This window comes from Corythoichthys intestinalis, chromosome 6, assembly GCF_030265065.1.
Source record: "Corythoichthys intestinalis isolate RoL2023-P3 chromosome 6, ASM3026506v1, whole genome shotgun sequence".
In the NCBI taxonomy this organism is placed as follows: Eukaryota; Metazoa; Chordata; class Actinopteri; order Syngnathiformes; family Syngnathidae; genus Corythoichthys; species Corythoichthys intestinalis.
This window is the reverse complement of record NC_080400.1, coordinates 11,406,268-11,418,414: the sequence shown is the minus strand read 5'-3', so window position 1 is coordinate 11,418,414 and position 12,147 is coordinate 11,406,268. Positions and strand designations below refer to the sequence as shown.

Here is a 12,147-nt window from a genome sequence, read left to right as displayed (position 1 = left end):
GAGATTTACAGCCAAAAGCCTTTTGGTTTGGCATCCCAGCATAAAATAAGTAATAGAAATACTGTAACTGCTCTAATTCCTATTGTATTCATTTTACGCAAAATTGCGGTGAAAAGGTGACACTTCTAACATGAAAACTCGCTGGATTAAAGAATTTGCAAGCTATGCGAACAAAAGGAAAAAAAAAATTCATTACTTATACCACATGCATGACAAACACGAAGTCGTTTTCGTTTCTTTTGAATGTGTGTAAAGCTTACGGTTAGTGGCTTAGCAAACGTACTTCCGTCGACGGGCGGGCGGTAATAATTTTTTCAATTAATCGCGTTAAAATATTTGACGCAATTAACGCATGCATGGAATGGCCCGGTCATGAGTTGCCATTGTTTACAATGACGCCGTTTTAGCACATTGAGAGCAAAAAGGCAGAGACATGCGAGTGGACACAGGCATTCATTGGACCGGGCCTTTTATTGGCTTAAGCTTTGGCAACTCTTTCACAGCAAATATTAAGTATTGTGGAGAACGATGTGGGGAAGAATGAAAGGAGACGAGCTTTTCCTTAACACACTTAATTGAACACAACGCGGAACATACTGTATACCATTTGCACCCACCACTGACAGTCATGGTTGCCCAACTTCCCATCACGCGTTTGGGCAGAATAGTTAAGTTGCTACAGACTCGTTTAGTGAAAGCACAACATAAATAATATTTCTATCTGTGGGTGGAACAGTTAAGCTACGACAGTATCATTTATTGAAAGCACAACAAAAATAATAGCCCTATCTCTTACAGGAGACAATCTTTTTCTTAAAACGCTTAATTAAACAACGCAAAACATACTGTATACAATTTGCAGCCACCACTGACAGTCATGGTTGCCCAACTTCCCATCATGCATTTGGGCAGAATAGTTAAGTAGCGACAGTATCATTTAGTGAAAGCACAACAAAAATAATATTGCTATCACTCAAAAAAATAATGTTCACAAAAAGAAAAGCGCTCAGTGCAAAGAGAACTGGCATTCCCAATCAAAATAGCTATGCAAAATACACATAAAACTTACTTTGACTTTGCCTTGGTTAGATCTCTAATTAATTTAAAACTCCCCATTGACACCTTGTGGTGTATTTCAATCACTACCTTACGTAGTTAAAGACACTGTGGAAGAACAGCAGGGAGCCCATGTGACGTCCTGCTAGGCGAGGTCAACAATGGCGAGCTATTCGTTTATTTTTTGATTGAAAATTTTACAAATTTTATTAAAGTGAAAACATTAAGAAGGGTTTTAATTAGGGCTGTCAAAATTATCGCGTTAACGGGCGGTAATTAATATTTTAAATTAATCACGTTAAAATATTTGACACATTTAACGCAATGTTGGTATTTTTTGTTGCCCTCTGCTGCATTGTGTAATTATTGACATCAACATTGGCGAGCTACTAGTTTATTTTTTGATTGAAAATTTTCCACATTTTATTCAAACAAAAACATTAAGAAGGGTTTTGATATAAAGTTTCTATAACTTGCACTAACATTTATCTTTTAAGAACTAAGTCTTTCTATCCATGGATCGCTTTAACAGAATGTTAATGCCATCTTGTTGATTTATTGTAATAACAAATACAGTACTTATGTACTGAATGTTGAATGTATATATCCATCTTGTGTCTTATCTTTCCATTCCAACAATAATTTACAGAAAAAGATGGCATATTTTATAAATGGTATGAATTGCGATTCATTATGATTAATTAATTTTTAAGCTGTAATTGACTTGATTAAAAATTTTATTCATTTGACAGCCCTAATTTTAATATAAAATGAATTAATTACTCAAATTTATCTTTTAAGAACTACAAGTCTTTCTATCCGTGGATCCCTTTAACAGAAAGAATGTTAATGTTAATGCCATCTTGTGGATTTATTGTTATAATAAACACATACAGTACTTATGTACAGTATGTTGAATGTTTATGTCCGTCTTGTGTCTTATCTTTCCATTCCAACAATAATTTACGGAAAAATATGGCATATTTTATAAATGGTATGAATTGGGATTAATTATGATTAATTCATTTTTAAGCTGTAATTAACTTGATTAAAAATTTTATTCATTTGACAGCCCTAGTTTTAATATAAAATTAATTAATTACTCAAATTTATCTTTTAAGAACTACAAGTCTTTCTATCCGTGGATCCCTTTAACAGAAAGAATGTTAATAATGTTTATGCCATCTTGTGGATTTATTGTTATAACAAACAAATACAGTACTTATGTACAGTATGTTGAATGTTTATGTCCGTCTTGTGTCTTATCTTTCCAATCCAACAATAATTTACGGAAAAATATGGCATATTTTAGAGATGGTTTGAATTTCGATGAATTAAGATTAATTAATTTTTAAGCTGTGATTAACTCAATTACAAATTTTAATCATTTGACAGGCCTAATTTTAATATAGTTTTTTTTTTTTATTTAAGAATACCAAATTTCTGCATTTGAATAGGTGATTTATCAGGATGTCACTAATTTCGTGGTTGAAAAGGTTAAAAAAAACAACAGGCAATAATATCGCATATCGGCAATAATTAAGAGACAATATATTGCCTACTAAAATTTTTTATCACGACAGATTTATTTGTATGTATTTTCATAAAATGTTGTATCTAGATGGATCCACATTACTGAATCGGTATTGAGAGCCAAAAAATGGTATCGGTGCAACAACTTCTGTAACTTCTGGGCCATCGTTTCAGAATATACAGTATGTCCACATTATTTTCACTTTACATCATTTTCAATGGGAGAAAATTAAGAAAGTTTCATGGTAACATTTGGTAACCTTCTCTCTGCAACTTTGACTCTCCTTAACTTTTGGAAAGTACCGACCAGGTCAGCACTTCAGGGTCTTTTTCTGGGGTCTTCCCCCCGCTGAGTGCAAAGTGGATGCGTCCACTGTCAGCTGTCTTGTCCAGGCGTTCCCTAGCTGCGAGCTACTCGGCCTACTCGAGCCCTGTTCGCTCCCTCACTCGGGTTCAAAAATAGATAACTGTGCTAACAGATGCACCGAGTGTCTGTCTGTCTGCAAGTACGGCACTGATGATTTTTTGGGTGGAGGGGGGTGTCCAATGAGAAATCAGCGTAATTCAAATCTACCTGTGGTATTTAGAATCAGTATTGCTAGGCAATGAAATATGTGTACTGTATGTGTATTTTGAGTTTTTTATGTTTTACTATCTGCACTTTTGTTGGTGGTGCTGTGGAGAGTTCCTCAATTTTGTTTTTGGGTTTGATATACTCCCTTTGTGGTTGTTGATTATGTTTTATTTATTAGGAGAAAGCAGTAAACAGGAAAGGGCTATTGGGGAACAGAAACGGAGGAAGCAGACCGAAGAGGAGAAGAACAAACAATAACAAGAAATACATTATTACACGGCTATGCTACCTATGAACATAGCTAATTATATTTACCCATGGACACTATGTGGGGGGCCTGATAACTGAGGAGAAAGAGGAGGGGGTTCGAATTCATTTGAAGAGGGAGGTGTAGCAGCTTCATTCGCTGCCACCCTCACACTTCAAATGGATTGGACATCTTTATGAGTAATAATCATTTTTTTTCTGATAAAAATGAGTCTATTACAAAGGTGTCAAAATGGCGGCCTGGGGGTCATGTCTGGCCCATCAAGTCATTTTGTGTGGTCCGCAAAAGTAAATCACATGCATCGACTTCATGTTAATTGCTAACCAAACATTTCGATAACAATTCTGTAGTCCTCAATGAAAGCTCGATGACCTACAGAATTGTGAATACTTAGTAGTTTTTCATATTTTTTAATATGAAATGAAAAAAAAAAAAAATTAACAATCAAACAAGTGAAAACAATCTGTTTTTCCTTTTTATCCATCCATCCATCCATCCATTATCTTCCGCTTATTCCGGGGTCGGGTCACGGGGGCAGCAGCTTCAGCAGGGAAGCCCAAACTTCCCTCTCCCCAGCCACTTCAGCCAGCTCCTCCGGCGGGATTCCAAGACGTTCCCAGGCCAGCCGAGCGACATAGTCTCTCCAGCGTGTCCTGGGTCGACCCCGGGGCCTCCCGCCGGTGGGACATGCCCGGAACACCTCTCCAGGGAGGCGTCCAGGAGGCATCCGAACCAGATGCCCGAGCCACCTCAACTGGCTCCTCTCAACGTGGAGGAGTAGCGGCTCGACACCAAGCCCCTCCCGGATGACCGAGCTTCTCACCCGATCTCTAAGGGAGAGCCCGGACACCCTGCGGAGGAAACTCATTTCGGCCGCTTGTATCCGGGATCTTGTTCTTTCGGTCACGACCCACAGCTCGTGACCATAGGTGAGGGTAGGAACGTAGATCGACCGGTAAATCGAGAGCTTCGCCTTTTGGCTCAGCTCCTTCACCACAACGGACCGGTGCAGAGTCCGCATCACTGCAGACGCTGCACCGATCCGCCTGTCAATCTCCCGCTCCCTCCTACCCTCACTCGTGAACAAGACCCCAAGATACTTGAACTCCTCCACTTGGGGCAGGATCTCATCCCCGACCCGGAGAGGGCATGCCACCCTTTTCCGGCTGAGGACCATGGTCTCGGATTTGGAGGTGCTGATCTTCATCCCAACCGCTTCACACTCGGCTGCAAACCGCCCCAGTGAGAGTTGGAGGTCACGGCTTGATGAAGCCAACAGCACCACATCATCTGCAAAAAGCAGAGATGAGATGCTGAGGCCACCAAACCGGACCCCCTCAACGCTTCGGCTGCGCCTACAAATTCTGTCCATAAAAATTATGAACAGAATCGGTGACAAAGGGCAGCCTTGGCGGAGTCCAATCCTCACTGGGAACGAATTCGACTTACTGCCGGCAATGCGGACCGGACTCTGACACCGGTCGTACAGGGACCGAACAGCCCCCACCAAGGGGCTCGGTACCCCGTACTCCCGGAGCACCCTCCACAGGACTCCCCTAGGCACACGGTCAAACTCCTTCTCCAAATCCACAAAACACATGTAGGCTGGTTGAGCGAACTCCCATGCACCCTCGAGGACCCTGCCGAGGGTGTAGAGCTGGTCCACTGTTCCACGGCCGGGACGAAAACCACACTGCTCCTCCTGAATCCGAGATTCGACTTCCCGACGAACCCTCCTCTCCAGCACCCCTGAATAGACTTTACCAGGGAGGCTGAGGAGTGTGATCCCTCTATAATTGGAACACACCCTCCGGTCCCCCTTTTTAAAAAGGGGGACCACCACCCCGGTCTGCCAATCCAGAGGCACTGTCCCCGATGTCCACGCGATGTTGTAGAGGCGTGTCAGCCATGACAGCCCTACAACATCCAGAGCCTTTAGGAACTCCGGGCGGATCTCATCTACCCCCGGGGCCCTGCCACCGAGGAGCTTACCAACCACCTCAGTGACTTCAACCCCAGAGATTGAAGAGCCCACCTCAGAGTCCCCAGACTCTGCTTCCTCAAAGGAAGGCGTGTCGGTGGAATTGAGGAGGGCTTCGAAGTATTCTCCCCACCGACTCACGACGTCCCGAGTCGAGGTCAGCAGTACACCATCCTCACTATACACAGTGTTAATGGTGCACTGCTTTCCTCTCCTTAGACGCCGGATGGTGGACCAGAATTTCCTCGAAGCCGTCCGGAAGTCGTTTTCCATGGCCTCACCGAACTCCTCGCATGTCCGAGTTTTTGCCTCGGCGACCGCTGAAGCCGCAGTCCGCTTGGCCAGCCGGTACCTGTCAGCTGCCTCCGGAGTCCCACAGGCCAAAAAGGCCCGATATGCCTCCTTCTTCAGCTTGACGGCATCCCTTACCCCAGGTGTCCACCAGCGGGTTCGGGGATTGCCGCCACGACAGGCACCAACCACCTTACGGCCACAGCTCCGATCGGCCGCCTCAACAATGGAGGTGCGGAACATGGTCCACTCGGACTCAATGTCCCCCACCTCCCCCGGGACAAGGGAGAAGTTCTGCCGGAGGTGGGTGTTGAAGCCCTTTCTGACAGGGGATTCTGCCAGACGTTCCCAGCAGACCCTCACAATACGTTTGGGCCTGCCAGGCCTGACCAGCATCTTCCCCCACCATCGGAGCCAACACACCACCAGGTGGTGATCAGTTGACAGCTCCGCCCCTCTCTTCACCCGAGTGTCCAAAACATGCGGCCGCAAGTCCGATGACACGATCACAAAGTCGCTCATCGAACTGCGGCCTAGGGTGTCCTGGTGCCAAGTGCACATATGGACACCCTTATGTTTGAACATGGTGTTCGTTATGGACAATCCGTGACGAGCACAGAAGTCCAATAACAGAACACCGCTCGGGTTCTGATCGGGGGGGCCGTTCCTCCCAATCACGCCCCTCCAGGTCTCACTGTCATTGCCCACGTGAGCGTTGAAGTCCCCCAGCAGAACGAGGGAGTCACCAGAGGGGGCACTCTCCAGCACACCCTCCAAGGACTCCAAAAAGGGTGGGTACTCTGAACTGCTGTTTGGTGCATAAGCACAAACAACAGTCAGGACGCGTCCCCCCCACCCGAAGGCGGAGGGAGGCTACCCTCTCGTCTACTGGGGTAAACCCCAGCGTACAGGCACCAAGCCGGGGGGCAATAAGTATGCCCACACCTGCTCGGCGCCTCTCACCGTGGGCAACTCCAGAGTGGAAGAGGGTCCAACCCCTCTCGAGAGGACTGGTATCAGAACCCAAACTGTGTGTGGAGGAGAGTCCAACTATGTCTAGTTGGAACTTCTCTGCCTCACACACCAGTTCGGGCTCCTTCCCCGCCAGAGAGGTGACATTCCATGTCCCAAGAGTTAGCTTCTGTAGCCGGGGGTCGGACCGCCAAGGCCCCCGCCTTTGGCTGCCGCCCAAATTGCTACGCACCCGACCCCTTTGGCCCTTCCCACAGGTGGTGAGCCCATGGGAAGGCGGACCCACGTTGCCTTTTCGGGCTGTGCCCGGCCGGACCCCATGGGAAAAGGCCCGGCCACCAGACGCTCGCCTTCGAGCCCCACCCCCAGGCCTGGCTCCAGAGGAGGGCCCCGGTAACCCGCGTCCGGGCAAGGGAAACTTGGATCCTGTAATTTTCTCCATCATAAGGGGTCTTGTGAGCCATTCTTTGTCTGGCCCCTCACCTAGGACCTGTTTGCCATGGGTGACCCTGCCAGGGGCTTAAAGCCCCCAGACAACATAGCTCCTAGGACCATTGGGACACGCAAACCCCTCCACCACGATAAGGTGATGACTTTTTATTTATTAACAATTAAAAAATTAAAAACAGACATTGTGGTTTTTTTCTGTCTGCTTAATTGAAAACTGTAAATACTTTTTTCAAAATTACAACTAATCTTGGGCTGCGGCTATCTATCATTTAAGTAATCGATTAATATATAGATTAATTAGGTCGAGTAATCAGATCACAAACATACTGTATAATGCCTTGCAGAATATTTTAGCAGCTGTAAAACGAAAGAAACAAGTGTTTATGCTTGCAATAATATTTATTTGGTCTTGCTAAGACTGCACTTTTAAAAGAGCATGAAATCCGAATACAAAATAAAATCCCTGAGCGTTTCTTCAAACTATGCAGAATTACACTTTCATTTCACAAGAGCAATTGTTTGTGTTTGACGTGTTTAAAACGAAATTAAAATACCTAATCTCAGCCTCAAACGGTAAAAATAAATAAATGAGGATTTAAGTACAACAAAAGAACAACTGGCTAACTTGCATAGCAAAAGTCCGCTAGCTTAAATGCTATAAGATGTTTTTTTTTTTTTTTAAACAAAGCTCTTAACAAATCCTTTTAACATGGTATCACAAAAAAAATCTAAATATACTTCTAAGCTAAATTACGAATGGATAAACAAACATACAGTATTAGCTTAAAAAAAAACTTACAACCTTATGTTGGCCTTAACAGGGAGCAGCTGGATTCAGCCATGTGAAATACATTATGTCATTTTCACTGTTGCCACTAGAGGGCAGTGTATCCACCCAAATCAATAAATCTAAATGCGAACACTTTCAAAACAAACCATTACAATGCCACTCTAAATGAATCCTCGATGCAGCAAAATTTGATTCGAAGCTTTATTCATTCATGCATTCATTTTCCAAGCCGCTTTTCCTCACGAAGGTCGCGGAGGTGCTGGAGCCTATCCCAGCTAACTACGGGCAGTAGGCAGGGGACACCGTGAACTGGTTGCCAGCTTTATTTCTAATCGAATTACTCGAGATAATCGATTAATCGTTGCAGAAGTAAACTAAATAGGAATTTTGAAAAACAAAAGAATACCATTATTTTTAATTAATGAAAATATATAATATTTGCTAGTGCTGTCAAGTGATTAAATATTTTAATTGCATTTTCTACTAGGTAACTCGCACTTTTTTTGTAAAAAAAAAATATATATATATATATATATATATTTGTATTGCATCAAATATTTGCAATTAAAAAGCTCCAAAAAAAAGAGGATTTAGTCATCAAAAATGAGTTTGACACTCCTAATCTTCAATTTTGTAGCCTCCATTTTCACTTAGAAAATTATAAAACTATTTAGTTGTCCTTAAAATTTCAGTCAAAATTCTACAAATATAAAAATGGGTCTTTTCCGAAAATGGCTGCCTTTATCAATACAACACTCAGCAAGTCTGCTGCCATAATATTTATATAAATACTCATTCTAAACTCCTCCAAATGATATACAGTTCATAGCACAGTTGTGTGGTCTTTTATGGTGCTTTAATACGCAACCACTGGCAGCTTTACAAGCCGGAACATTAACCAGGACTGAGTTTGAAGAGGTTACCAACATAGAAATAAGTCAACTACCTCCCTTTTATGGGGACATATTCTGGAGAGGAGCACCTGTGGGAAAAGTAAATGGGACTCACCGTTCGCAGGAACTGGATCTCCTCCTCTCCCTCGCCCCCCTCCGCCATCCTCGGCCACGCTTTACTGGCAGCACCTTCGAGGACAAGACAAGATCCTTTAGTTTGCTGCCCTGATCTCCTCTTGCCCCCCTTTCTCTCTTTCTATCAAGCGTCTCTCGCAGTGTAGCGCCCGTCCGGGTCGACTCTCAGAGTGCAGAAGGAGAGAACAAGGGTGGGAGGGGCGCTCGCACCCCGGCGTGGGTCCCACCTTGCCACGCCAACATGTTTGTCACGCCAGGAGACGCTCATCCCTCCCCTCCTTCCTCATGTCTACGGCTAAAAAAAGGATGGAGGCGGCCACTTGACATGTTCGCAATCAGAATTTGATTTAAAAAGGTTGGGAAATTTGAAGGGCATAGGTTTGCCTGGGGAGGGGAGGGACATAACACTACCAAATTTTCAGGATCCTCAAATTGTCCCCACCAACTTTTAAGCGACCTTATTTGCATTATAGAATGAGTTCCGTTATATAGGTCATTTAGATCGTCTTCCTATATTTTGTAACGATAGAATTGACCCTACCATTATTAACTCATTTGCTCCCAAAAACGTATAAATACGTTCTATTTTTAATTGTTTCAGTGTCCCAAAGACGTATCTATACGTCTTTTACGTTTTTTTTTTCACAAGAGACATCTCTAGGTTCTGATTCAACCTAGCTCCAAAGCACAATGCTGAAAATCCATTTTAAAGCAATAAAACTGGCCACTGGAGGGCAGTAGCGCATTTGGTAAGGCCCCCAACCCGATTCAACGGAACGAATGGTCGGGACGCCGGCGGCAGACGACCGAATGGACGTCCAGGACGCCAGGCGGCGAACGACTACGGAGCAGAAAAACCGGGAGGATCCCTGGGATGCCAGGCGCTGGACGACCGGGCGGAACGACCGGGACCACCAGTGCAGCGGACGATGCCGTTGAGTTAGTGCTGCTCGCTGAGCAGAACCCGTGCTGCCGTGCTCGGCTGCGCGCGTCCCCCGCACCCTCCAGTGTCCCCATCTCAGCCGGAAACGCGCACAGCCAAACCAGTTGCCCCCCATTGACACAAGTCCCCCAGGCGAACTCCGCCACGAGGCAGTGGTCACCACAAAAGAAAGACTATAAAAAAATCCATCCTTATGAGACAGGCGGTGATGAGGGAAAAGTTTACCCCGGCTGTCGGGGCCACAACAGCGTCATCTCTCAGTTCAATAGTTTAGTTATGTGCAAATAAATTGTTACTTTGCTATCAAAAGCTCTATTTGTCTTGTTGTTTATGTTATTTTATAGAAGGAAAACATTCAGATGTTTGAGATGTCACAGTAACAAAAAATAGCTGTGTTAAAGTCAAAGTTATGTTTGAAATGTATGCGTTTACAAAAAGCTCAATTTCTCTTTTTTCATCAGAAATTGGAAAATTGCTCAAACTAAGCTATTTTCTAATGTTGATTTCTAAAGAATGGAAAAAGATATGAACTTTTTTTTTCTGCTGAAAGAAGAGAGTCTAATCGTTCTTTTGGTGGGTTCCATGTTTATATAGCAAGTCTCACTCTGAGTCACGTGGGGTGGGGTGGGGGTGGGGGGTTGAGCGAGTGAAGGGGCCCTTTCAGGGAACTCGGACTCAAGGCTTTCATTGGAGTAAAGCTGCGTGTACTAAATCTGTTGGCCCCCTGGGGGCCCTAGGCAATTGCCTGGTTTGCCTAATGGGCCGCGACGCCTCTGTCAGTTATGTAGTTAAATTGTTACTTTGCTATCAAAAGCTCTATTTGTCTTGTTGTTTATGTTATTTTATAGAAGGAAAACATTATTTAAATGTTTGGGATGTAACAATAACAAAAAATAACTGTTAAAGTCAAAGTTATGTTTGAAATGTACGCGTTTACAAAAAGCTCAATTTCTGTTTTTTCATCAGAAATTGGAAAATTGCTCAAACTAAGCTATTTTCTAATACAAACTTTTTTTTTCTGCTGAAAGAAAGAGTCCAATCGGTCTTTTGGTGGGTTCCATGTTTATATAGCATTAGAACAGAATTTTCTGTGGGCCTTGCAAAATCAGTCAAAATCCAATAAAACGGCCGGGAGCGAAGGGGGTTGCGCCGGTGGAAATGGCTGGGAGTGAATGAGTTAAGTGAATTATTTTCATTATCTTCAGACTTACACTACCGTTCAAAAGTTTGGGGTCTAAGCCCCCACCTTAAAATCCGCTTATGGTGGCAGTTGCCACCCCATGCCACCTTGGTGGCTCCGCCCCTGCTTATAATCGAAACTAGGAATGCTAGTCTGTGCTTTAAGTTTATTTGGAAATATTTAACAATTATGTACATATTCTTTGTCTAAATACTGTAAGTCATATTGCAACTATTGGAATTGATTTAATGTATTTGTATTTTGTTAATTGTTGCTGTATGTCATGTAAGCTGGTTGCTCTGTAGTTTTTGTATTGTTTAATAATGATAATAATAATAATAATAAATGCTACTTTCAATTAGCCAGGCCTTTAATGGCATCTTGTGGCATCTTTGGGCATTACAGAATTAAAAAAAAAAAAAAAAAAAAAAAAACAGGTGTGTTTTGCAATAAATAACTCGAAATGGTTCCCACAAAAATCATTATTTTTGGTGGTCTGTTGGTTGGAAAATACTGTCATGTACAAAACATTTCTAAGGTTAGATGTGCATGAGTGACATTGGCACAGTCCTCAAGCAAATTCACCACTCACAGCCAAGCACACGCACATCCAGCCACGTTGTTACCTGCTCCGTATCCATCTGGCATCCGTCAATCTCTCTTCCATCTCCCACTGCGGCAGGGGGAAGGCGTTTTGCGGACGCAACTCTCCAGGACCACCAACCCCGTCGCTGCCGGTAAAGCAGAGAGAAGCAGCCACTAGCCAGGCACTGGCAGGCGGGTCCGGGAGGTGACGCGCCGTCGAATAGCCGAGGTGCATTATGAGAATTGGAGTCTCCGGCGAAGGCTAGCTCCGGTCCGTGGCTTCATTTTTTTTTTGTTTTTTTTTTTTTGGCCAGAGTCATGACTTTGCGTCTGCTTGCGGTGCAGTTGCGTTGCGACGCCGGAGAGTGGCGCCATTGGTTCAATATTGGCGCTACTAGCACAGGAGCGTCACTAGACCCAATACAGCAGTAGTCCCCAAACTTTTTTTGAACCACGGACCGGTGTTGTGTGGGCCTTTTTTTTTTTTAATCCACGG

At 43.9% G+C, this 12,147-nt stretch overlaps 1 protein-coding gene across 5 annotated transcripts in view; it reads right to left on the bottom strand.

Moving 5' to 3' along the window:
- Positions 1–11,886, bottom strand: part of LOC130918015 (ryanodine receptor 1-like) — a 209,063-nt gene extending 197,177 nt beyond the window's left edge. For all 5 annotated transcript variants that reach the window (XM_057839859.1, XM_057839856.1, XM_057839860.1 and 2 more), the window contains exons 1-2: positions 11,693–11,886; positions 8,924–8,997 (exon numbers count right to left, since the gene is read on the bottom strand). In XM_057839859.1, the coding sequence (XP_057695842.1) occupies positions 8,924–8,997; positions 11,693–11,714 (96 nt within the window). In that variant the 5' untranslated portion in view covers positions 11,715–11,886. The remainder of the gene's footprint in view (positions 1–8,923; positions 8,998–11,692) is intronic.
- Positions 11,887–12,147: the final 261 nt, after the last annotated feature.